The following is a 25192-nucleotide window of genomic DNA, read 5'->3' on the forward strand; positions in this document are numbered from 1 at the left end:
CAGCGGGGAGTAGAGTATGTGAGGAAGAATTACTTATGTAAGTAATTGTATCTAAAAAAAAAAAAAAGCATTTAAAATTTTAGAGCAGTTTGTTTCTTTTTGAGAGATTAATTATAAAATAACATTTAAAACCATATAACTTTTTGTGCCGTAAGTCAAAAAGTAAGCAATATGCACAAAGTACATTGAGTCGTACGTAAATAGTTACTAAGGCTGTAGTAATGTGAAGAAAAGTTTACCACTTCTGTTAATAAACAGAAGAGAAAATAAAAGCAGTGATGTGTTATTTGTTACATAAACATACCAAGATTCTTTTAGGCTCTGAGACATATCCATGATTCAGCAGAATTTTTTCCTTTTTTTTCCTTGTGTAGTAAATAGCACTTTGCTGACTGGAGAAATTGAAATATTTGCGTACTTGATTTCCTACTATTAGGACCTGCTCTTCTGCTGCTTCTGAAGGATGGATACCAACTCAACTGCAATTACTTTTATAGTTTTTTAAACACGTAACAATATTTAAACAAAAACTTCAGCTGCCACTTCTGTTTCCATTATAGAAGTGCTTAATTAGTTCTCCTCCATGTTTCAGGTGTATGGCCGGAAGGTTCGGACGGAACGGATATCAATGCTGTTTGCCGATCACATGGCAGAAAACTGCTGTCAACTGGGGATGATTTTGGCAAAGTACATCTCTTCTCATATCCATGTTCGCAGTTTAGGGTAAGGGATTTCAGAACAACTCACTTTTGTAACTTAGAGAAATGTATTAAGTGTTGTTTTCCAATTTACAAATGAAAAAGTATGGTTATGTATACTCCAAAGGAATTTATTAAGGCTGAGACTAACGTTAAATTTCAATTTAATATTGGAGTATTTTAAAAGAGATAGGATGCTTTGGTTTCATTGTAGCTTGAATGTTATGATGATATGCTTTCAGGACACTTTACATTCTCACTTATGTGGTGTTTTCTAGGCTCCCAGCCATGTGTACGGTGGACACAGTAGTCATGTAACTAACGTAGACTTTCTCTGTGAAGATACCCATCTCATCTCCACAGGTGGAAAAGATACAAGTATTATGCAGTGGCGAATCATATAGAGGAAACATCTGTGTGATGTACACAGTTGAGTCGACCATGCACAGAACTTCTGTATAAACTGTATATTTAAAACTTAACAGTATGTTTGCAGTTTAGCCTGGTCACTGTGATTTTTGTTTAAAAAATTCTTACAAACCTCAGGAAAATTAAGCCCTGTGCTGGTTACTTTACTCAGTTTAGTGATTTTTTTTCATTGTTGTCACACCTTAAGAATGATTGTTTTTCTTTTGTGTACAATATACAATGCAGTACAAGTTTAATATAAAAATGTGGCTTGACAGTTTGCAATGCAGTGGTATCAGCGGAATGTGACTATCCTAAATGTTGTCTATAAACACTGCTAAAATGGTCACAAAAATGCCTTTCAAAAACTGTATATATGTGCTTACTTGTTTCACTATCTACACTTTGTACTGTATATCTACTTATTTAGAAAAATCTTTGGCAATGTCAAGGTACTGAATTGCTTCTGATAGAGGATGATGAATCGATACAAAAAGTATAAAGAAGATGCAAGCTGTGGTGTTCTTGATCTGCAGATGTGAATGCTGGCAAATGTACGTTCTCTTGGGAGTAGCACACTTTGAGTAGCACCTGTGAAGAGTTCTATTTCCTTTCAGAGGAGTGAAGCAGCAGATAACGTCCTGGTTTGAGCTGACTATCTCAGCAGGGTTTACAGATGGCCTTTGTGGTTCAGGTATTCTGGAGAAGTTTCAATTAAAAATCTTTTTACTTGTATATGACAAATTTCTTTTTGCAAATGAAACAAAAAGCTTGACCACATCCCCATTATTGGTTGATATATTTAACTAATATGTATATTAATCAGCATGATGCTATATTGTACATGTATAAGATTTTAGCAGTTCATAACAAATGGTAAGGCAATCCAGCTTTACTTTTTTATGCTTATGGATATTGTATATTTGTATTTTAAGACCAAGTAGACCAAGTCTAAAGATATCTTTTTAAGTGTACCATAAACCTGCATAGGGTAAAGGAAGTCTTCAAACCTACATGAAATATTAATATGTAACTTCTGGCCCCTGTGTTTTGTGCATGGATGGATATTTATAGTACGAAATAAGATTGTGTTTTGCAATGAAGTAATAGTGGAGGTGGTATAAAATGGTTAAGAAGGCCTTACCAATGGTGATTGTGACACAGATTGAAATGTACTGTTTACTTTGAGGAATGTATCTGAAGAAATTTAAGAGAGAGGAGTCTTCGGTGGACTCGAAAAAGATATTAAAATTTTGCTCGTAATGGACGCGTTAATTCTCTGAACTCTAAAGCACTGGTTGTTTAGAGTGATTTAAATGAAATGGAATCAATAAATTTTGAAGCTTTTTTTTATTACATCTCCAACCTCCTACACTGAAAGTGCAGGACACCAATAAACATGTATTAAAATGAAAATGAATTTTCACTGTATTCTTACTGTGTAGTACAATATATTTGCTTAACATTAAATGCTAGAAGATGCAGGCTTTTACCTAATGATGTACATTTGTGAATTTGAGATTAGAGTAGTTTTGGAAGTATTTGGGAATAAAATACTGTGATATGTAATTTCATGCATTAGCACGTGTCTGAGAACGTGAACTCCTCACATGGAGAGTGAAGCTCTGCTTCCACAGAAAGGGAGAAGTACATACTGCTTGCTTTTGCCTATAGGCTTCCTTGGTTCTGCCTGCTAGTACACAACATTTATTTCTCAGTGCTTGACTGAGAGGAGTGTCATTCCACTGCACGGGGTGATGTTTGCAGCAAGAACTCCTGACATGTTTCTGTGTTAGGAACTTGTCCTCAGGTAAGACTGAAGCCAGGATGTCAGTGATTTTAGACAGATGATGTTTAGTGCTGTTGCTGAAGAGATTTTACTCCCAGCTTCTTATTCCTGTCCCATACAGCAGTACAAGAGTTAATGGAGATATACATTAGCTACATTAGGAGAATCACAAAACAGCAAATGTTTCCTCAGTTGTCTCCTCAGGTTTAGGATGTGGCTGTATGAATGCTTGTACCAAGGCAGAGGAAGCTGCAGTGTGAAGAAGGAAGTACATGGACAGAGTAGTAGAGGAACAGCTTCTTTCATTGGCAACATCCATCTCCCACTGTTTGACATCTGTGAAATTAAGGCATATTTCTGCTCTTCCTAACGTTAATCCAGTCCAGAGAAGCCGTAATATTCAAATACCAGGTTTTGTCTAGATAGCTAGTTGATTGTCAACATACCTCGTGCTTATTAATTGTTTTGCTTTAGCACATGGATCCTTTCAGGTTTTTTTTGCTTTCAGAATTGTAGTCGTCTTGTTACTGCAGCAGAGAAAAGAAGAGCAGCCAATTGAGTTGGCCGTTCCTCTTTCATCTCTCTTCTCCTGTGCTCCTCTTTGGCTGTATTTGGGATCCCCTTCTTTACTTAAAACTATTATTCCTTAGAAGAAATAACTGAGTTTATCCCTAGGGTTACTAATCAAAGGGGATTATCAACAGTCCCATCCCATATGAGTTCCTGCTGCTCCTCTGTTTCTAACTTTCACTGTTCAATATCTCTTTGTTCCTCTATGAGAACAAGACAAATGTATTAGCAGAACTGGCAAATGATGAGTAACTTCTGGAGCCAAATATCCGTTTGATGACTGTTAAAGTTATTTGCCCTTCATTATCCAGGAAATGCTACACAATTTAACCATTGTTATGAATAATCTTCAGCTCTTCCATGTTTTTCTACCCTTGTTCTTTGGTTCTCACATTTATTTTTCTTGGATATGTCCTTTTTTATTTTTTTTTTCTCTAAAAATAGAAGGAGAGGAAAGAAAGACTTTATTTTTTCAACTTATTTCAATCTTCTAGCAGCAATTAGGACTCTTATACCTATGTTCCTTCATCTGATGGTGTTTCTGCAGCAGTTGCCTTTTTTCCGCCTTTCCATACAGCACAAGGATAGCTCACAAACTTAAGGGGTGGATGGGCTTCACATCCTTCTATGCCTCTGAACTTGGCTGAAGCAGGTTTAGCTTGCTTAAAAAAAAGTGATTCATCCCCATTGCTGTCATGTATCAAGCATTCAGCTTGTCCCTTTCAGCTTTCTTAGGCTTCAGTTCCTGTTTCTCTTCCCCTCATTTCAAGCACTGCTCTTCTGTGACTTCAGCTCGCAGAGCACATCTACCTTAGTTAGACCTTGCCTGCACATCTTGCTCTCCTTAACTGCTTACAAAACCAGTGACCTCTGGTCATTCGAGGGCTGAATTTCTGCTTTCCTACTGCATCCTTATTTATGCTGCTTTGACTCTAGACCATCAATATCTGTGACTTTGCATCCACTTTCAGCTCCTTCCTCCTCACCCTCCTTCCATGCTTCTGTTGGTGTAAGACTGCCACATTTGCCCAAAATGAGGATCTTGTATATGTCTGAGTGATTACCTACTGGAGCTGAAGGTAACTATTAACTCAGTCTTAAACTATTCAGAAAGCAATACCTATGATTTCAGAAGACTTTCCTCCCCCTTGTATGTGCTTATAAGCCAAGCATGAAATCAATCTGTTTTTTAGAATCACCTATTTTCAAGTAGAAGCTTTTCATGGTTTTGTTCATCTCCTACGACTGTTTTCAGATATTTATTTTATTCCTGAAGGGCATACATTATAGCAAAACTGCAGCCTTGTTATTCTTAATTATATGTTTTACTTGAATTATTACCTGAATATTAATTATTACTAAAATATTAATGATAGTGCTGAGGTTTGACAAGTTGTTAAAATCCAGCAGGGGTTGATTTTCTGCGGAAGAGTTCTATAAAGTCAGTTGCTGTACTAAACAAACCAAACAAGAAAAAAAGCACACCAAAGAGATAAATGTAAGAAAAAACAAATAACTTTTCAATGCTAGTGAATTAAAAAATTTCAAATACTAACATACCGTGAAGAAAATACTAGGTGTTTTTGTTTTTTTTTTAAACTATTTTAATTAATACAAAGTCAGATTTTCTTTATTAAAAGCTTGGATAAAATTTGTTCTTCAAAAGAATTAAATTTAGAATATGCTCTTTCCCTTCAAAATGATTAAGGTGACAAGAGTTCATAAGGGAGAGCAAAGACACTTTCCTGCAAAAGTTGGCATTTCTCGTTTCCTCAAGCTCTGCTCAGAGAAGCAGGAGCTGCTGTGTTTTCTCCTACATCCCTGGAACCAGCACTGTTGACAGATCACTCGATTGCATCCTCAAAATCTCTACAGATGGCACGGAAAATGTCACTTTAATTACTAGTGAAAAGAACAGACTTGTGAGAAGCCTAAATAGCAGTCTTTTCCTCCCGTTACTGGCCTGGATTCCTCGTTGTGCTGAAGCAGCCTCATCCTTTCCATGCTGCTCACCTTGCAGAGGGCTGCCCTGCAGAAAAGATGCTCCAAGCCAGGTCCCTGCATAGCCCCAAGGGTGGGGGGTAAGGAACCAGATCCTGAGAGTGAGGACAACTGAAACAGGAAGGGTCTGTCTGCTTCTGGATGAATGTGGTTGACTGCTGGATGAATAAGAACATTACTGGTTCATGTTCTTCATGAGAGGGATTTATGTTTCTCCTTAGTCATGCAGTTTTTCTGCAATTTCATTTTTCCTAATGGAACAACTTTCTTTAAATATAGATTGTGATAATTTACATTCAGGTATTGAGGGCAGCTTGGAGAAAACTCCCATCTAACGCTAAATTTGGTAGACCTGTTCTCATTTGTGAGAGTGACGGCTCACTTCTAAAAGCCTCCTGGGGGAACTTCATCAGCCAGGATGTTTCACAGCACTGTGGGCTCTCCTTGGTCTCCTGCCAGATGTGGATACGTACGTAAGCACGTATCTCCTTTTGGCAGAGCATTGTGACACTGTCATTGGCATTGGAGACCATAGGTGCTTCCTTTAGACCTTGCATTTTGTCTGTTTATGTAAGTTCCATGTCATATGTACTCCATACAAATTGATCCTTCCCACCAGCTCCACCATCCTACATTAGCAGCTTTGTTTTTACCACATTTTGGCTCTTTACAGATTACTTTAACTTAGAAGCTTCCATTCATTTATTGTGGACATATCTGCGCCCCAAGGTGCTGAGGGAATGGATCCCTGCTCTCTGGGTGCTTGTGCATGTGAACGGGTTTTTGGCAGTAGCCTCTAAGAAATGAACATTTGTGAAACCTGACCTGTGGAATTACCTGGAATAAACATTTAGCTGGAGGGAAGGAGGCTCAGCTGTTCTGTGAAGTCCAGTTATCAGCACTGCATGTGCTAAGTTTGCTCTAGATTCCAGACTGCAGCCTAGAGAAGTCTCCTTCAGGCTGTGCTGTCATCAGGGATAGGAAGCAAAATTAACAGGCTGGATCAGTTTTGCAGCCATGTTAGATGGTTTTGTCATTGCCCTTGTGCTTCTGAGACATGTTAAAGAGGGAAGTGCCTGCTGGAGGCAGCCTGAAGAGAACACTTTTCTCTGCAAAATCAATCACCTTGGCTGTTGGCTGTTGGTTCTGGATTCAGTTTCTCAAAAAGACAAATGTCAACATTGTAGGGCTCCTTCCTTCCTGCCCAGCTTCTCCTTTTCAGCAACTTCCACTGACATCATAATTCTGAATTTATGACATCAGTGTGCAACCACAGGGGAGGTGGTTATGCCAGAGATTCGAAGCGCTTTGGCTGCGTGACAGCACCTGAGGAGAACAGAAGCCGACAGCAGGTTGCTGTAAGTGAAAAGTATTTCCCATGTGCACAGCTCCCATTAAGCAGAGGTGTGGCCACACACAGGCAGCAGCCCGTAGCCCTGATCATTACTGGCTTGGTGAGCACAGCTAAGATCCTGCTTTGGGGTGAGGGCACTGCTGCCTCTTCCTTAAAAGTTGATGCCCAATCAATCTTGACCTTCCAAGAGTGGGATCAGCGGGGTTTTAATGATAACAAAACAAACAAAATGATACCACTTGCTAAGTTCAGTAAGGGTGCAGACAGTCCCCATACAGAACTACGTCATCCCCTAGTGCAGAAGAAGCCTTATCAAAACCCAGGCCTTGGAAATGCTCCAGTGGGTTTAAACCATGAGCTGAGCTCGTATTTCTTCACGGTAGCTAAAGTAATTTGTTAAAAGGAAAGCTGGAAGTGTCAGGGTTGTTTATATGTTCTGTTCCTGCCCTTCTGCCCTCGCTGGTATGAAAGCACATCTCTGGAAATGCTGCTGGGGTGGCTGGATGCTGTTTTCTCAGAGCACCACGCGTACTGCGTGGTCTTTGGAACATTCTTAATGGTTTAGCTTTTGCACCCTGGCTGCCTGCATGCAGGTGGGTCACTGGTCTTTGCTTTAAGCTCTGTGGAGAAGCTCTAAAGGAAGATGATGACTGGCCTCGAGCAGATAGATAACATCAGAGCAGAACCCCAGGGATCGTACATAGCTGAGCTTCTACCAGCTTCCTGGGAGGCTGCAGCTTTCTTCTCATTCCCTTTTAGTGATTGTAAACCACGCTCTCTTGAGGTTCAACTGGAAAAACAAAAGTGCTGGTGGGCTTCTCCCCCTTTTCACAGAGATGTATGGGCTATGGGAGTGAGAGTACACCATGGCCCTGAGAGTACAATGGTCCCATCCTCTCCTTATCTCTCATTTTCACTTGAGGAAGCGTAACATCAGTGCATTTATTCTTGCCTAATCTGCCTTTTCTTATACTACTCCCCTTCTTCCCACTCTTCATTCTTTCCTCAATTTGCCTTTTCAATCTTGTTTTCTTTTTCTCTCCTTTTCTCCTTCAAAAAATCCTGAACGTTTGTATTCTCTCATTTTTCTTTAGGGTCCTGTTCCCTTTGCCTCCTGATAGACTCTTCTGCCATCTTGTCTCACTGTTTCAATCTTTCTGCATCCTTTGTTTAAACCAAAACTGGATAGAAGATGTTTCTTTTTATAATAAGGGTAGAGAAGCACTGGCACAGGTTGCTTATAGAGGTGGTGGATGCTCTATCACTGGAGGCACCCAAGGTCAGGCAGGATGAGGCTCTGAGCACCTGATGGAGCTGTGGGTGTCCCTGTTCACTGCAGAGCATTGGACTGGATGGCCTTTAAAGGTCCCTTCCAATTCTAATGATCCTGTGATTCTATGTGGAAGAGAATTTGACAATTACACCCTCTTTCCCAGCAAGGCCACCCAACTGAATGTTTTGGCAAAGTGTCACGTTGCCATCTAGATAACAAGTTTTGAGAAATACATGCACATGGATGTCTCTAGGCATTGTTTATCTTCCTAGCACTGCTCTGGATTTTCAGCTGGCCTAGTGAATTCCTCTGAATTGCACAAGGATAAATCCTCCATGCTTAGGAACGTCATTCCCCAAAAAGAATGTAAAAAAAGCTGATGTGGAAACTTGTTTTCTCCAAAAAGAGCTTGGTATTTTTGTGCAGAAGCCTGTAGGAAAGCCTGAGGCTTTGGAGGAAAAGTTCTGAGATGGATAAACTGAGTGAGAAAAAAGTCACCAGAAGGCTCCAGCTGCAGGAGAGCAGCTCCATGGCCTTGAGCTGCTGCTGAGGATTGTGCTCCAGGCAGTGTGGTTCTTAGGGAGGGCCTCCTCCTCCCCAGGTAAAGGCTGTGAGCTGACACACAGCAGGCCCTGGTCTGCTGGGGACAGATCCATTGGGGAGGTGCCAGGAACTGGCACATCCTGAGGGATCAGAGAGTTGTTTGTGGTCCTGAAGGAGAATTTGCAATCAGGGGGAGCAGAAATGAGGCCACCAGGAGGCCAATAGGACACCTGATGTGCCTAGGTGTCACCCCGGGGCAGAGAAGGGTTAATCAAGACTCCAGGCTGGGCTGATGTGCATTCTCATAGAGAGGAACATACTGATATCTCTTTGAAGACTTAGGTTTGTTATGGTAACACAGCGTAAGGTCTGTCCCAGCAGAACGTGGTTAAATCATTTCCTCAGACAACAGGGAGAACCAGTGGGCAGGACAACCACCAGCCCAGGCATGCTGATGCCAAAGGTAATAATAAATAATAATAAAGGGCTTATGGGTTTTGGTATTGCATAAGTTCCTAACACTGCTCTTCTGTTTCTGTGCCGTTAGTAGATAGCAAGACTGGCATATGTAACAGCACATAACATCTCTTCTGCTTTTCTCTCGTTTCCTAATAGGAGAATAAATAAAATGGCTGATAGAAGGCTCAGTAGACCCACATACTCTGCATTCCTGCAGCAGTTCTCACACCGTGCCTTGGGCAATTCAGGCTCCCACCCCTTTGCAAGAGCAGATCTTGCACAAGCTCACAGAGGTGTGCCCACGCACGGTGCCTCCTGGCAGCAGGGTCAGGCACAGCAGCTGTGGGCCCTGTGCTGTATGACTGTTACTAACCTGGCTTAAGGAAATCACGGGGGGGATAAAAACCACAACAGATGATGAATGTGCCCGCATATGAATTCACTCTTCAATTGTCATATAAATTCTAGCAAACTATTGTGAAATTTTCTACTTTAATAAGCATCCTCCTTGCCTTCTGCTGACCCCCATATGTCACGTGAGATGGTCAGTGACCACACTTCCAAGGATTAGGCAAAAGACAGTAATAAGAAAACAGGTTTTATTTTTGCTCACTAGTTTTGCATAAGCTCGCAACCTTCAGCAACCCCATCATACAGACAGGTTTCTACAAGCCAACGTCACTCAGTGCAAATTGCATATCAGATCTGTGGTCTGACACACTTCTTAAGTTTTGCAAGCCAAGTATATTGTGTGTTTGGAAATTTAGGGTAATTGCCTGTAAGAGATGACTGTTAGCCTTGGTTTCAAACAAATGAGGCTCCTGAGGAATAGGGGGAGCTCTGCTTTTAAGATTGCCCACGAGCTCATGTCAATTGTGGGATGACTTGGGAAGAGGTGCACAGGTGCAGTGTGGGATGGGGGGGCACAAGCTGATCTCTGTGCTAATCAGGCACAGAAGGTGGTTCCTCCCTGGCCATGTAGTAACTCTGTCCCTAATTAGCTTTTGAACATCTTAATGGCCATTGGAAATAGCAGTTATTAGATATGCATTAGCTACCAAGGAACAAGCAAGCCCATGAATAAAAGGCACAGGCATTATTAGTACTGTGATTTCTGTTCCTGTCATCTGTTGTTGTTGTTATTGCTGTAGTGTATTTTCATTTGGTCCTGCAGCTGCAGCAGGGCTTGACAAGCCAGTGATCAAATAGGTTCCCAGGGCATCAAATCTATGGGCTTGATTTTTGCAGTACTTATTCTAGTGGCATAGGCTGCTGTCACAATAAAAATAAACGCTGTACTGGCCTGAATATATAGAAACCTTACATTTTCACAGAAGCAGAAATGCCAAGTATTTGCATTAAGAATAGCCCATCACATTGCCCCCTGCTTTGCTCCCCAGCCCTGTGCAGACTGCTTCTGTTCCTGACACTTAAAGAGGGGAGATTTATGTTAGATGTCAGGAAAAAATTCTCTATTTAAAGGGTGGTGAGGCCCTGGCACAGCTGCCCAGAGATCTGATGGTGCCCCATCGCTGGAGGTACCCAAGGCCAGGCTGGATGGGGCCCTGGGCAGCCTGAGCTGGTGGGGGGCAGCCAGCCCACGGGAGGGGTTGGCACTCAATGATCTTTAAAGAGTCTTTCAACATAAGCCAGTCTATGATTTTATGTCTTTGATACCCACCTGGAGCCTCAGTGCTCGCTGTGGGATTATCTGTGATTACATGATTGTTGGATTTGTTATATGTCCAAAGGGGATGACACTTGAACTGGGAGTTCAAGTGATGCTTGTCAGTTCCTTCCAACTTGGGATAGTCTATTATTCGGTGGGAGACACCGAGACACCGCCAGCAAATTTCCTTTTGAAGAGCCTCTGCTCTCTCAAGAAGTAACAGTGAAGTTGCAGGGATCTACGTATGAAAAACATGAGAAACAGCTGCAGAATTTGGTGCCCGTTGTGCCAGGTCCTTGTGGAAACGGGGGTGACAGGTTGACAGTTGGACAAGATGATCCCTTCCAACCTTAACGATTCCACGATTCTATGAAATCCAGAGGGTAGCGCTTCCAACATCACGTTTTTCTAGTTGATGATGTGTGAAAGGGGGCAAAGAGAGGCGGTGAGGGTCGGGGCAGCTCCCCGCTGTGCACCTGCGGGGACGCTGCTGCCACGAGCGGCCGCGGTGCTGGCAGGAGGAGCGGGGTGCGTGGGAAGTGGGTGCGGGACAGAGGCGTCTGACGGCGAGCCGGGAGGGCGTGGGGAGCAAGCGGGCAGTGTGCGGGCTCCGACAGCACCGCTTCCTGCGGTGGAAAACTGGAAATACGATTTCTGCCGTTCCTCCCATCCACCCCAATACCGCGCTGTAAGGGTGGCTCTCGGGTCTCCCGCTGCAGCCGGCGCCGGTTCGAGCGCTCCCATCTCTCGGCACCCACCCGCGGGGCCCGGCCGCCGGCGGAGGCTGCGCGGGGCGGGGCGGCCCCGCCGCGCGTGGGAGCGGGGCGGGAGGCGGCGGCGGCCGCTTTGTCCTGCCCACACGCGCTCACTCACACGCAGCGCAGCCGGGCGGGAGCCGGCAACATGGCCGGGCCGGCGGAGGGGCTGCCCGCCGCCGCGCTGCCCGGGTAGCGCCGCGGGGCCCGGCGCTGCGAGTGGGGCGGCGCCCGGAGGAGTCCCCGCTCCACGCCGCCCCCGGGCCCCGGCAGCCGCCGCCGGGAAGATGAGGTGAGCGCGGCGGGGACGGGGGGTCGAGGCGGAGGGGCGGCGCAGCGGCGCAGCGGCGCGGCGCTTCCCGGTCCTTCGCCGCGTGGGCGACGCGAGCTGGACGGTGGTTTTTGGCACGTTTGGCCGCCGCCGCCCGCGTCCGTCGGACGGATTATCTCGGCGCGTACAAAGGCTGCGAGCGCGGTGCGGAGCCGGGGATCCCCGCTTAGTGCCCGTATCCCGGGGCACGGCCTCTGGCACGGCGCCCTCGGGGACGGCAGAGCGCCGACTGCTCCGGCGTAGGTCGGCTGCGAGCCGCGGTTCCCCTTTCCGAGGTCGGTTTGTCCATTGTGTCTGGGAAAAGCAGCAATCCACCGATTTCCTCCAGCTGGAGAAGTGCCTGTGGAAGGAAGAGCCGTTTGTTTTGGTCCCCGCTCTCCCCAGCCCGTCTCTGCCCTCGGTAATTCCGGAGTTGGCTGCGCATCTCGCAGCGACCCAGCCCCGATCCCGCTCCTAATCGCAGTGATTCTTTCCACTTAATCATCATTAATTTTCAAGGTAATACCGCTTTGGGAAACCTTAGAAATGGCCGTAACAGCTGGTCTGCTGTGGCGCACGATCCCTGAATTGCAAGGCTTGCTTTGCTCCTGGAGGTGCACTGAATGCTGACAGCCTCTGCCTGCATTTTAGGGCTCCGTTTACACCTAACGCTGTCACCAGGTGCGTGCATCGATTTGTTCGGCTTAGTTTCATTCTCTTGCTTAAAATCGTGTTGCTGGGGAGGTCCAAGAAGCACGTGAGCCTGAGGTGTGATGTGAGCATTGTCCTGGAACCCCGTGCAAAGGTGTTCTTTCACCTGGGCTGCTGGCGGTGCTGCTCAGAGACCTGCAAAGAGGTGGGTCACCAAGAGCAGGGTTGGCAGTGAAGTTGTTCCCTGCCGCCTCCCTCTCGATCAGCAGCGTTGGCAGGGCTGCTGTCTGTGAAGAGCGCCGTCCCTGGAGGCGTTCAGGAAAAGGGCAGATGTGGCACTGAGGGCAGTGGTTAGCAGGATGGGCTGATAGTTGGACTTGGTGATCTTAGTGGTTGCTTTCGACCTTAATGATTCTATGATTTTATGAATACAGACTGTGTGTTGGAGGACTGTAATACTCTCCATCAGAGGAAGTGTGAGCTGTGGGGCACACAGGAGAGGAAAAGAGACCTAACTCCACTGCAGCTGGGATGATTGGGGTGCTCCTCAGGCTGGACCAGGCTCTATTAATCTAAAAGCCCCTGGCTGGCTGCACGGTCATTTAAAACCTTCTTAAAGCATTTGCCTAGCCATGTGTGTTTTATTTATGTTGCATTTTGTGGTGAATAGATGCCCTTTACTGTTCCTTGCATGATTGCGCTTATGGGATGCTTGCCATTTGTGACTATGGATTTCCATTTATATTTTGATAATTTCTTTTGGTCATCATTTCAAAGATATAAATGTGTATAAAGGGGATACACCACCAGCCTCAGTAACAGGACAGAATGTAATAGATATTCTATCTCAGAAGTAGTTTAGGACTCCTGGGTGGAAAATGCTTGAGTGCAGAGATGTTATTATTTCATAGTGTATGGAAATACTGCTGTAGTACAGTAAGTATTGCATGATAACTTATATTGATTCTTACAAGTCACAGAACTAGCTCATATTTGAGAAGATGTCTCTAAATGTAACTGTAGATGAAAAATCCTCCCTGTCTCTCTTTGCTGTGATGAGGGTGAGTGTTGGTTGGCTGTACGTGATATGGTCCTACATTCATGGCATAAACTTGGCATAAACTTTGAGTAACAGGAACCATGTATGCATCATTCTTCTTAAACCTCTTGTTTTGGATGTCAAGAAGCAAAGATTTTGGTGTGATAAGCACTGAGCAGAAGAGTATTTTGCTTTCTTCCACATTTCCTGTTCATTGAAGTGTTGGTAACTCCAGAGTTTGGCCAGAGCTTTTTATTTGCTTGGAGGCTAACTGGGGCTATATATATGCAGCCTTGTTTTCTATCTTTTCTTTTCTTTTTTTTTACTATTTCCTTCTGTTTGCCTCTGTAAGAAATGAGACAGGACATGTTGTTTCTGTTTATTATGTTGCTAGAATTGAGGTTACTGACCTCACTGGCCCAGCAAGCTGTCCCTGTAGGCAAGTCGTAGCATCCCCTGAGGTGGGTAATAAACTCAAGTGGTTCATAAAGTGTCCTTTAACCCTGACGCTTGTTAATTGATTTCTGAGCTGGAGTGGTTAGTAACTTAGCTAATATTTATTTCCTTCTGTCCAGCTCAGGGACTCTAGAAACAGTCTGATTGTTTTCTGACTCCTGCCCTTTGCGTGGCTCTGTATGTTGTCACTCGGTGCTTTATAGGAGCTTGGTGGCCCACAGAGCCACATCCATGCTGTGCAGCTCTACCAAAATCACTGCGTGAGAAACCTCCCGGCCTCGCTGTCATCATGTCAGCAAAATCCCAAGCACAGACAGCGTGCTGCTGGTGGAAAGCTGCTTCTGTAGCACTGCTCAGCTCTTTGGGGAGTGGTCGGCTATGGTGGGGGGCAAGCCTGTTCATTCCATGTTCATTCCCTGTTTTCTGAAGTCTTTAGTATTCATGTAATGGTGAAGTCAAGGCTGAAGGCAGTTCTCCAAGCAAGAGTGTGCATGTTTGTTCAGCTCAGGGCTGGGGCTTTATGCACTGTTTCACTTCTGTGCTTTTCTGGCTCACTCAGACTCTGTTAAGTAGCAGACACCCTAATGCAGAGCAGCTCTGTTAGAAGCGTGTTGTGATTAAAGGTGTCTGCATATTCCTTCTTTGTACTTAGCTAGCTGCTTGCTTTTGACAGTGTGCTACTGCTCTCTCTGTAAGTATTTAATTTTTTATTTTTTAAGGAATCCACAGAATCTTTCAAAAAAAAAAAAAAAAAAAGAAAAAGAAAAAAGCACTCACCTTGCAGGTTAGCAGTTTTGTGATTTCTTTCCTTTTTTTTTTTTCTTGCTATCCATCATAGTTTCTCTCAATTCTGGGCACCATGTGAGATGAGTAATATCAAATCTCTTTAGCAAAGATAAAGCTGCTGCCGAAGTGAAATGAATCCTGACTAATGTTCAGTGCTAATAATTACAGAACTAAAATAAAGGAAATTAAATGAGCTGTGGATTTTCTGTAGCTGAGAAGTTCAGTGTAGATATGTTTCTTTGCTGAATCTGCATCTGAATCTCAGGGTTATCTCATTTGCTTTTTATTTACACTTAAAAAATATATAAAAATCTAAGGTCATGTTCTGGTGTTGTCCTTCACTGTGGAGGATGGGCAGTGCACACTGCTGTTGTTCCTACAGGAGGGTGCAGAGTCTTGGGATGTGTGCTTTGCTCTCATCATGGTGATTTCAGAACACTTGGGATCCATTGTCCTTTTCCACTTGCTCTTTTCCTCAGCCCTGTTTCTCAGCAGCACAGAAGGACCAGCATCCTTCTCCCTTAGGCAGGTTTCATGTGCAGCCACCTCCCCAAGACTTCCATCTCATCTGCTTTATGATCTAATGCGTTGTAATGAGGGGAAGTGACTGAGAAGTGCTGGGGTGGCTCGGCAGCGATGGGTCCCCAGGGGAGCACAGCAGCTCATGGCCCTGCATGGGCTGATCCACCTTGCTCCTGGCTCACCAGTGGTGGTGTGCTGTCTGGTGTCTAGGAGATGTTTCCAGCTGTAGGAAGTGACATAACCTGGTGGTTCATCCTGCACACCAAAGTACCTGGCAGTTCTCCCAGTGACAGCTCCATGCCCATGGGTATGCTTGCACATCTTCCAGTGATGCTCAAAGTGTGGCTCAGACTGGGCTGTGACTGTGTGAAATTGAAAACAGACCACATTTCCACCCCTCCCCATTCTTCCCCCCCTTTCATTTCTGGAATATTTACCAGCATAGAACTTTTCTTCCCATGAGACTTTTGCATTGCGGCAAACACAAAGAATGGCAGTGACAGTCTTTTCAAGAGGATTCTTGAATTCAGAGATATCAAAGCTTTAAGAATATCTTTTATTATTATTATTTTTTAATCGCAGAAAACAGGCTGGGAAAGTCCCTACCAAAAATTGGAGACTAGAAACCTCCTTCTCATTTCTGATTGACAATAACGTCATTCTGCAGCATCACAGATTTGGAGCACAAATCTTATGAGTGGCTGAGGGAGCTGAGATTGTTCAGCCTGGAGGAGGCTCAGTGGAGATTCTCTACAAATGGATGAAAGGAGGTTGTAGTGAGGTGGGGGTTGGCTTCTGCTCCCAGGTAACAGCAATAGGGTGAGATGTAATAGCCTTAAATTGCACTGGGGAGGTTCAGGTTGGATGTTAGGGAAAATTTATCCTCAAAAAGAGTGGTAATGAGTACAGGCTGCACAAGGAGGTGGTTGAGTCTCCATCCCTGGAGCTATTCAAGAAGAGGGTAGATGTGGTACTGTGGGCCATGGTGCATTGGGCAATATTAGTGGTAAGAGGATGGCTGGACTAGTTGAACTCAGAGGTCTTTTCCAACCTTAATGATTCTATGATGGCAATAAAGCGTTACATTACATAGGGTATCTCACAGTCATTGAGTGAGAGAGAAACATGGGGGTCAGAAAGCTCTGATCTGCCTTCCCAAAGTAGGCTTCAAGGCCTGATGTTTGCTTCAGTTTTTACTTTGGCTTGTGTGTGTGTGCTCTGGTTTCTCTCACCCCCAGCTGTGCCCAGTTGACCATCTGGGGTTCAGTAGGGTGAACCTGACCAAGTCCTTGCATACAAAGACAGAAGGTAGCTCACATCTTCCATATACACCGGGTGTATACAGGCTGGGAAGCCAAGGCACCACCAGAAGTTCTTGTTGGCTTTCACTAAGGTGACAGTCTTGCTGTTTCACAAATCTGGCTCCCCAGTGCTTGCATTACAAACCCTATAGCAGGCTGGCAACATGAAGGAACACTTCCTAACGACCAACAATGCTTCTAGTTCAGACAAAATATTCGTGGTGGAGGGTTTTATTCCTCAGTTACCCGTGCTGATGGCCAGGAAATCAACACCTTTTAGGTGAGCAATTCATTTCTCAGGCAGTAGGTGTCATTCCTGCAACTTGAGATCTCAGTGTTCTCTCTTTCTTTGGCTCGAAGAGGTGGTGAGAAGGACAGGCATGTTTTGCTGTGATTTACTTACGCTGTGTAGTGCAGCTCAGCTTAATGTCATGCTGTGATTGCAAGGGTGCTGTAGGATGCCATGGTGCTGCAGCATGAGGATGTGAAGGTTTGGGCCTGGCCACGCAGGTGATTTGGGCCAGGCCCAGGCCTGGAGCTCAGCTGTGGTGAGCCCTTGGTGTAGACGCACCATGCTTCCCTGGCTGCTCTGTGGCTGCTGTATCTCTTAGCCTTTGGGCTTTCTTTCTTTAATCTGCTGCCGGATGGCAATGCTTACCTGAGGGGGAATTAAGAAGGTTAACTAGTTAGGTCTCCTTTTAGGGCAGGATTTAAGGATATGCCTAAACTTGATCCTGTTGAAGTTCTTGGTTTGCTAGAATGGAGAGTTCTGTTCAGAAAGCATTTCTGAGGACAAAGAGTGTATTTATACTAATCAGTAAGCATTACAGCAAGCTTCCTTGTGCTCCCATATTGCTGTCTGTTCCTTTCTCCTTTTTATTTTCTTTTCCCATCATTCGCTGCTGCTGCTTAGTGAGCGCTGCTTCCTCCCAGTGCCTCCATGCTTTATCCCTCCTTACTAAGCCACTCCCTCAGTAACAAGGGGATCTAGAAAATACACTGAAATGGTATTAGCTGGAAGTAGACCCCATGGTCTCTGTAATCCGTTTAATTGCATGCTTTATCCTTTTTTTCCTTAGCCATGCACAGACCAGAATATCAGCTGCATGTTTGTAATGTTTGCATGTGCTCCCCCATGTGCAGCAGTGACTGCTGAGGCTGTTGAATGCTCAGCACAAAAGGTTGGCTTAAATAAGTAAGTACAAGTGAAAAAGCTGTAGCTGGAAATAAATCTGCTACATGTCTGCTGGATGAGCAGGAGCATGACTTCAGCACTGAGCAGACCAGCGTTACTCAACTTGCGGTCTGTGGTCCACGGGACATCAAAAGAGTTCAAAAAATTCCTTCAAAAGTCTTTAAAATTGGAAACAAGGAAGTTAAAATCAAACACACATGTACATATTTTCACACAGCTTGTCCGTATGTATCTCGACCCATTAGCTCTTTACTGTTGTCATTACCAGTTAAAATGTTTTTAATAGTAAAACCATTATTTTACTAAACTGCTCTGTTTTGTCTGTCGCTCTTGTTCCCACCTGCCAAACAGTTCTGGAATTTGAGATAATCTGTGAATTCCTTTTTGAAAAGGATTTATGATTTAAAATGAGAGAAATACTGGGCTAGCATATTTTGACATAATGAGGTAACTCTAATATTCTGACTTTATCATGAATTAGTGTTGAGTGCTGCAATACATTTGCATGCTAATCTTTCTATTAAATAACTAAATACACTGTCTAGGTAAATCTTAGTCAATTTTAGATTGCACAGCTGTTACATTAAGAAGTAGGGGTTTTGAATCATCCCAGTAAAGCAGCCTTGCTGTTTTCAGGTGATTAATTTATTTGACTAATTAGGTTAATGAAAGAGAGAGAGCATGGGCTTACATATTTATTTTAGCTGTATGCCTAATAAGATGTCTTTTCACTCTCCGTGTTAGTTGGTTGGCTTGCCTGGTGTTGAAGACTATTTGTGAATTAATGGAATACAGACTTACATCTTTCAATTTGGCTCCAGCACTCCCTATGTTTTCCATTAGAGTAGTTCATTGCAGTGCTGCTTTGTCAGCTGCTACTGATGGGATCCGTGACTCGTGGCACAGTCTTGTGCCTCCACGAGCAACCCAGTGCTGGGATGGATGCTCTCTATGTAGAGTGGCTGTAGTGAAAGAATAGGATTTTGAGTGCCTTACCACCTCCCATACCGCAGGCTGCTGCTGCAGCATGACTGCTCCTCGGGAAAGGGCTTGCATGCATTCTTGACCTTATTACTGGCAGCAGCATCCTTGATGTCTGTGAACCTAATGACCACGGTGGTAAGACCAGTGACCGTAATAAATTTAAGTATGTGTGCAATATTGGCAGAGCTGAGGCCTAATGGAGTAGTGAAGGCTGGCTGCTTCAGCTGAGGGCAGAGCTCAGCAAGAGAAATTCTTTAACTGTAGGAAGGAAGTGCAAAGCTACCCGATTCCTGCCTGGTGTGAGTCCTTCTGAGGACTAGGGCTGGTGGAACACTGTGGCGAGGCTGCTCCTTCCTTTTTGGGAGTTCGAATGGATAAATGGAAGTGAGAAGTGAATGAAAAGATAGGCAGAACTGCTTCAGTGGTGCAGCCTGCATTTAGGGTAACTGAGAAGTGTCTGTGCGTGTAGCAAGGGGTCCCTGTGTTGGCCCCAGGGAGTGCTCCTTGCTTTGTGGTCTGCAGGATGTTGCTCAAGGGCCTGGCGTCCCTTCTGTCCTGAGTTGCTAAGCAAAAATAATGCCAGAACTGCGTGACTGCAGCCCTCTGCAATCTCAAAAACCCTGAGCCAGCACACTATTTTAAAATTTCATGGCATTCAATATGAGAGTGTTGCAGAAATAGCAAAGAGGAGACTGAGCCAGGCAGCACACTGGGGAGGATGGAAACAAGTATAAAAGAGCAATGAATGCCCACGAGGGCATGTCCCAGGCCTGCTGGGAGGTGTGCAGGTGAGTGCCATTCCTGCATCGTTCATTCAGCTGTCACCACTGGTCTTTCATCTGAATGCAGTAGGATTATAATCTAATATCAATTTCCATCTCTGATTTCCCCAACACACATGTCAATATGATAGCTCCGAACTGCAGTTCAGCTTCACAGATGGTACCTGCATCGCAGAAAGTATTAGACGACTCGTGCCCTAGATATGACAGAGTGCATTTGTGTACACAGCTGTGTATGCAGGAAAATCACTTTCATGGTAAAAAGCAGAGTCACATAACAGGAACATGAAGTTTGATAGGAGATTTAGGGGTGTCCTTGTAAGTGCTGGAACAGGATAACCAGAATAAGATTTTACAATTGTGAATAGATATGACAAGTGGCTTTAATGTATCTGCCTAAAGAAGTTGGCTTTTATCGTTATGTTGTTATTTTATTGAAAACAGCTCTGGTGATTGCTATGTCTAAAGTGAGAAACACTTCAAATGTTTTAGTGATCTGCTGTTAAAAAAATAAACACATCAAATGTCACAGCTTCCTTGAGAATTGCCTCAGGTTCTTTCAGGACATGCGTTGCTAGTGGCCCATTAGCAGCTGTTCAGCTGTTGCAAATGGTGGAAGATCCAGAGGTGAGGACTTGCAAGGTCTGGCTTATTGCAGCCCCTGCATTCCAGATGAATGTTAAGAAAGATGGAAAGACAGGAAAGCTATCCTGAACACATGGAGAGTGAGCATGCAGTAACCTCAAGTTGCTGGTGTGTAACCTCAAGTACTTCTTTCCTGGGGACCGAGTTCACTGACAGCTAAAATGTGCTGATTTTTGGGATGTTTCCCAGCATCTCTGCTACTCTGTGTTGTCTCTTCCTATTCCAAAGCTCTTTGCAGGAAGACATGAAGGAAAAGTAATCTAAATCACCTAAAATGGGAGTTTAGAGTAAATTAGGTAAACTAAATTACAGCATTGTATATATTCTCAGATTCAATGTTGAAGTGACCTTAATTTGATTAAGCTTAATTCACATCAAAGTAAATTATACTGAGTATGAAATAGGGTTGATTTAATTAATAATGAGTGCGTCTGCAGAGATCTAATGTAGTTTGATTCATTCAGGAATGTTAATTCAGATTAGCGTTCTAGAGTTTTCTCTTGTAAATAAACCCTACAGGATAGTTTACTAGTTATGGCTAAGCAGGTGTGATGGTGAGTTGGCTGCCCTTGGCTCCAGAAGGACTTTCCCACCACTCTCCTTGTGTGTGACTTCACCATCATTTGGAAGAAGATTTCTTGTTAAACTCTTAATCCAACCAGAGAAAATCCAACAGCATTCTGTTGGATTAGTCAGTTTTATGACCTGTTACATTGCTGCATGGTGCTCCACAGAATAAAGGCAGGCTGTGAATGTGTGATCAAAGTCAAGAAGAGGGCTGGGACTTATTTCTCTGCTGCCTCGCATCAGTCCTTTCTGCATGAGTTTTCCCTCTTTGGGCAGAATTTCTACTCTGGAATTTCACTGCCTGTTGTGTTGCACTGCATGTGGACTAGAAGTCATATATCTTGCTAGCATGGCTTAAAATCGGATACAAGTAAGCTTGATTTACTCAGCATTTAGGTAGCCAGGTATTACCTGGCTCTGACTTGTACCTTTGGCTTTTTCAATCCTTTGTGCCTATGTAGTGCTGTTGCATGAACTTTCTGAATACCCATCACCTAAACAGTTTGTACTTTCAGTACACACAAACTCTACTCACCCAATTGCTTAATGCTCTCTGTCTATGTGACTTAAAGTTCTGTGATTATATTAGTTGTCATATGATTATTACAGGAGTGGACACGCTATGATTACAAAGATAAGATGACTAAAACGGACAAGATCTGCAAATTTTTGTGTAGGCTGTTGTATGGGAACTGTTGAGTCATGGCCTGAAGCACTGATTGATCACCTGGTGAAAAACCCAGCTCGGCCCTAAGAGCACAGGTGAAGGCAGTTCACCTGTGTGACCAGAAGGGGTGGAGCCTGGCTGCACCTCTCTTAGACCCCATTTAAAGGCTGACTGCCACTCTGGAATGATCACTGGTTGGAGATTCCTCCCTTGTAGAGTCTTTCATGCAAGGCTAGGTCTTCAGAGATGGGTGAACATCTCTACTTTTCCTTTGAAATACTGTCCTATCCATGCTGGTTCCTTTACTGTTACACTCCTGTATTACCCTTCCACAGTGTTAATCTTTCAGATTGTAATAGGTGTTTGTGAGGACTGAATTGTTTTCAGAAGTTTGTGGCCTCACCCAAAAAACTTCAGGTTTCACAGTGCTGCGCTGCAAGTATAAATGAAGTAGCAGAACTGAAGCACCAGGTTATTTTGCCAAACTGAAACTACTGAATTGGCTTCAGGAGAAAAATGCTTTTAAAATATTACGTAGGTATAGCAAAGTTGATCTACTTTCACTGCTTGTTTATGTATTTATTTATTTTCCTCCAAAGATGAGAAAAGCAGTGCTTGAAAAATAGAGGGAATGATATTTTGAACATGAATCCTAGCTGGCATGCAGAAGTTTCTTGAATGTGGGACTATAGACTACTGTGCTTCAAAAGTCCCTTGAAATCTGTCCCCAGTGCATGGGGAAATGCTGGCCGTCCATGTCAGCATCTTCACACCTGCTAGTCTGAGCTCACAAAGGGGATGACTCCAAGCTAGCGGCTGAAGGGATGCTGTTTGTCTCTGGAAGCTTCCTGTGATTATTTGGCTCATTCTCTCTGCAAACCAGGCTTTGCAACCACTGAGTTATGCCCGTCTCATCCTGTTTTAATATCAACTCATCCAGACACATAAACAATGTGCTTCTTCATGAGATGATGAAAATCAATGAGGCTTTGAAAAGACATGCTCTATAAAGTCACGGCCTTATTTGGGAAGTTGCAAGAGGCTTGGCTGTCACAAGAGAATATTTTGGCTCTGTGACAGTTTCCTTTATACGGTTCTTCAGTGAGGAATCTCCTGTGTTTGTACAATGATAACTTGCAAGCGTTGCATGCCTTTTTTTCCTCCCTGGGAATATCGGCAGGAGGAGAACCCAATGTGTTGGTCAGAAAAGAATGAATGCTCCTTTGGACCCTCCTCTGGCCCAAAGTATATGGAGAAAGCCGGTTTTCAAAGGTAAATTAAAAAACTGGAAGTATTTTAGAATTCCCGAGCAGATCCATGTGTGTTTTTATTACACTTACAACTGAATACCCATTTTTTCCATCACTTACTTGTTGAGAACTAGCACTGGTTTATTTAAGTGTGGGATTGTTTAGAAATGACTTGATCTGCCATCACCCTTTTTTTTCCCTTACATTTCTTGGGAACGTTTCCTTTATGTGAGTGACTCCTTTGGAACTGTGGTGGGATAAAAGAGGCTATTTTATAAACAATGAATTGAAGGGAAGGCATCAGAAACAACCGAGTTAGATATAATTTTATGGGAAAAATGTGAGAGCGGACAAGAGACTGCCATAGGAGAATTTTGAAATGGTTTCATGGAATTGTTTAAGTTGGAAGGGACCTTTAGAGGATATCCACTTGAACTCTCATATAATGATGCTCACAGCTAGATCAGGTTGTTCGGAGTCCCATCCAGCCTGACTTTGAGTGTCTCCAGGGTCAGGGCATCCACCACCTCTCTGGGCAACCTGTGCCAGTGCCTCACCACCCTTAAGTAGACAAAAGATGAAGAGGGATCAGAGAATAAAATTGTGATTATAAGCTAAAAATCACTCTGGCTGCTACTGAATCCTTGTCTATATGAAAAGCCAGTGGAATACAAAAATACTGCAGGAATTTAAGCTGTGCGATTTAGTGAAGCTGAGGGAAGAGGACCTCAAGGGCACACAGGTGTTGGAGACCTGGGGCATAAAAATGAGCAATGCCATGTGGATCTGTCTTGACACTCGTACCCTCAGGCACCAATAATAATAGTTTCTGGAGAAGCTGAACAGCCAAGGAACAGAGGGTGGTTGTGAAATTAGTACCTATCCTTGGGATATTACATCCCACAATGAGTAGAAAGCATCCATCTCCTCAGGTTGTTGGATCCTCTTCTCCACCTGTCTTCACTAGGTTTTCTTTGACCTTTTCTTCCCATTCCTGTGCTCATACATACATCTCAGTCTATTTCTGGGCTCTACCCACCCCTGTTCTGTTTCAGAGGTGAGAAGCAGTTGTACATGCTGACATCTTTTCCCATCCCTGCACCACTGCAGCACTGAAGGATGCAATTACTGAGTCCTGTCTCTGTTGGAGAGAAGCAAGTGGAGGGGTGCTGGACCTGGGATTGATGCAGCCCATGGGTCCAGCATTGCTTGTGCTTCCCACACATCAGCGCTACCTGATAATGCTGGTGACACTTCAAGTAGTGCTTGCTTAGAGCACACTGAGGTAGCAGAGAAGAGTGATGGAGCCCGTGGACAAGAAAGTAGGATTCTTATAACTCAAGAGAGCTATTTGAAGCATATATGAAGAATGTGAGGCTGAAAAGAGCAGGCATTAGGTTAGACTGATCTGCAGTTCTCTGAGATACAAATGTGAGTTGAAAATGTGGAATAATAATGAATGATGCATGACGGTAGCTGGAAATTAAGAAGGAATTAAGGGGAGTAAATTTTGGATGACACTTTAATTTTTGTGATGGTCTTGTGATGGTCTGTCTGTGCATGAGTCTCAGGAATCCATCTGCAGAGCCTTGCCACTTCTGTCTCCACTTCTAATGCCTGTTTCCACTTTCAAGGACACACTGACTGCTCTGTGGTTTCATTCATTTGTAATTAGCTAAGCCAGGAGTTGACTTGGATTTTTATCTTTGACCATTTTCATCAGGACGTCATTTGTACTTGGAAAGACCAGTGTATGTCAAGTTAGAGGATAGCTCACCTCACTTTACCTCCGAAGATGAAGCAAGTAGGATTTGTCTCATGAATAAAAACATAATTTTTGAAGATATCTGTCAGTAGTCAAAACTGGTTGGAGAATACTCAAGTGAGGTATGAGCGGCACATGGCCAAGGCTCATGGGAGCCCAGAGCCCAGGGGGATATTTGGATTTAGGTAACCCCAAGCAATGCCAGGCAGGACAGCAGTAAAGCAGCACGGCATTTCATCAGTGAGAACCATGGGGAGAAAAAAAGCTTTCATCTGCTGCAGTTCACTCTAGGGTTTGGTGAACAGCCCATTTGGCATGGGTAAGCCTGGCAGTGGGTAATGCTAACCTTGATTCATGGCACTGTACAGCAAGTTGTAGAAGGTGCTCCTTCCTTGGCAGTAAAAAGACTATCTGCAGGACCACAGGTTGTTAATCACAACTGTGCTGTCTAAGCAGGTGTGGTTTTTGGTTTTTGGTTTTTTTTTTTTTGAGCCAGAGTGAGAAAATGGGGTCATTCAGTTGAGAAATGGTAAACCATACAGTTCCAGCCAGCTGTGATATCTTCTGGATGCAAAATGTGTTGCTGCAGTCATGCTGGAGAGTGGCCAGGGCTTGGACACTGGGCAGGATTGGTTTGGTTTGTCAAAGGCCTACAGCACAGGGCTAGGAGCTGGCAGAGATCTTGAAGCAAGCCTCCAGATCATATTACATAGCTCACAGGAGAATTAGGAGAGATATGGAAAATTTGGGGTG

General features: G+C 44.0%; 2 protein-coding genes and 1 long non-coding RNA gene across 11 annotated transcripts in view; 2 read left to right on the plus strand and 1 right to left on the minus strand.

Annotated features, from left to right (window-relative positions):
- EML1 (EMAP like 1) overlaps positions 1-2462 on the plus strand; it is a 119089-nt gene extending 116627 nt beyond the window's left edge. For 7 of the 8 annotated variants that reach the window (XM_090141601.1, XM_090141603.1, XM_090141602.1 and 4 more), the window contains 2 exons: positions 593-723; positions 977-2462. In XM_090141601.1, coding sequence (XP_089997727.1) covers positions 593-723; positions 977-1102 — 257 coding nt within the window. In that variant the 3' untranslated portion in view covers positions 1103-2462. The remainder of the gene's footprint in view (positions 1-592; positions 724-976) is intronic. The other variant, XM_090141598.1, reaches the window with a different exon arrangement.
- A 2632-nt stretch (positions 2463-5094) lies between these two features.
- Positions 5095-6681, minus strand: LOC116228853 (uncharacterized). Its single transcript, XR_004166884.2, has 3 exons — positions 6592-6681; positions 6304-6431; positions 5095-5624 (listed from the first exon to the last, which is right to left on the minus strand). It is a non-coding gene; the product is annotated as an uncharacterized LOC116228853 (long non-coding RNA).
- Positions 6682-6744: 63 nt separating this feature from the next.
- The window catches only part of EVL (Enah/Vasp-like), a 133048-nt gene continuing 114600 nt past the window's right edge, over positions 6745-25192 (plus strand). The window contains exon 1 of one of the 2 annotated variants that reach the window (XM_031593001.2): positions 6745-6824. Coding sequence is in view for 1 of the 2 variants with exons in the window: in XM_090141606.1 (XP_089997732.1) it covers positions 11807-11811 (5 nt within the window). In the remaining variant the exon portion in view is untranslated. Of the gene's footprint in view, positions 6825-11665; positions 11812-25192 lie in introns of those variants that run through there. The other variant, XM_090141606.1, reaches the window with a different exon arrangement.

Source organism: Phasianus colchicus, chromosome 5 (assembly GCF_987193195.1).
Source record: "Phasianus colchicus chromosome 5, bPhaCol1.hap1.1, whole genome shotgun sequence".
NCBI lineage: Eukaryota > Metazoa > Chordata > Aves > Galliformes > Phasianidae > Phasianus > Phasianus colchicus.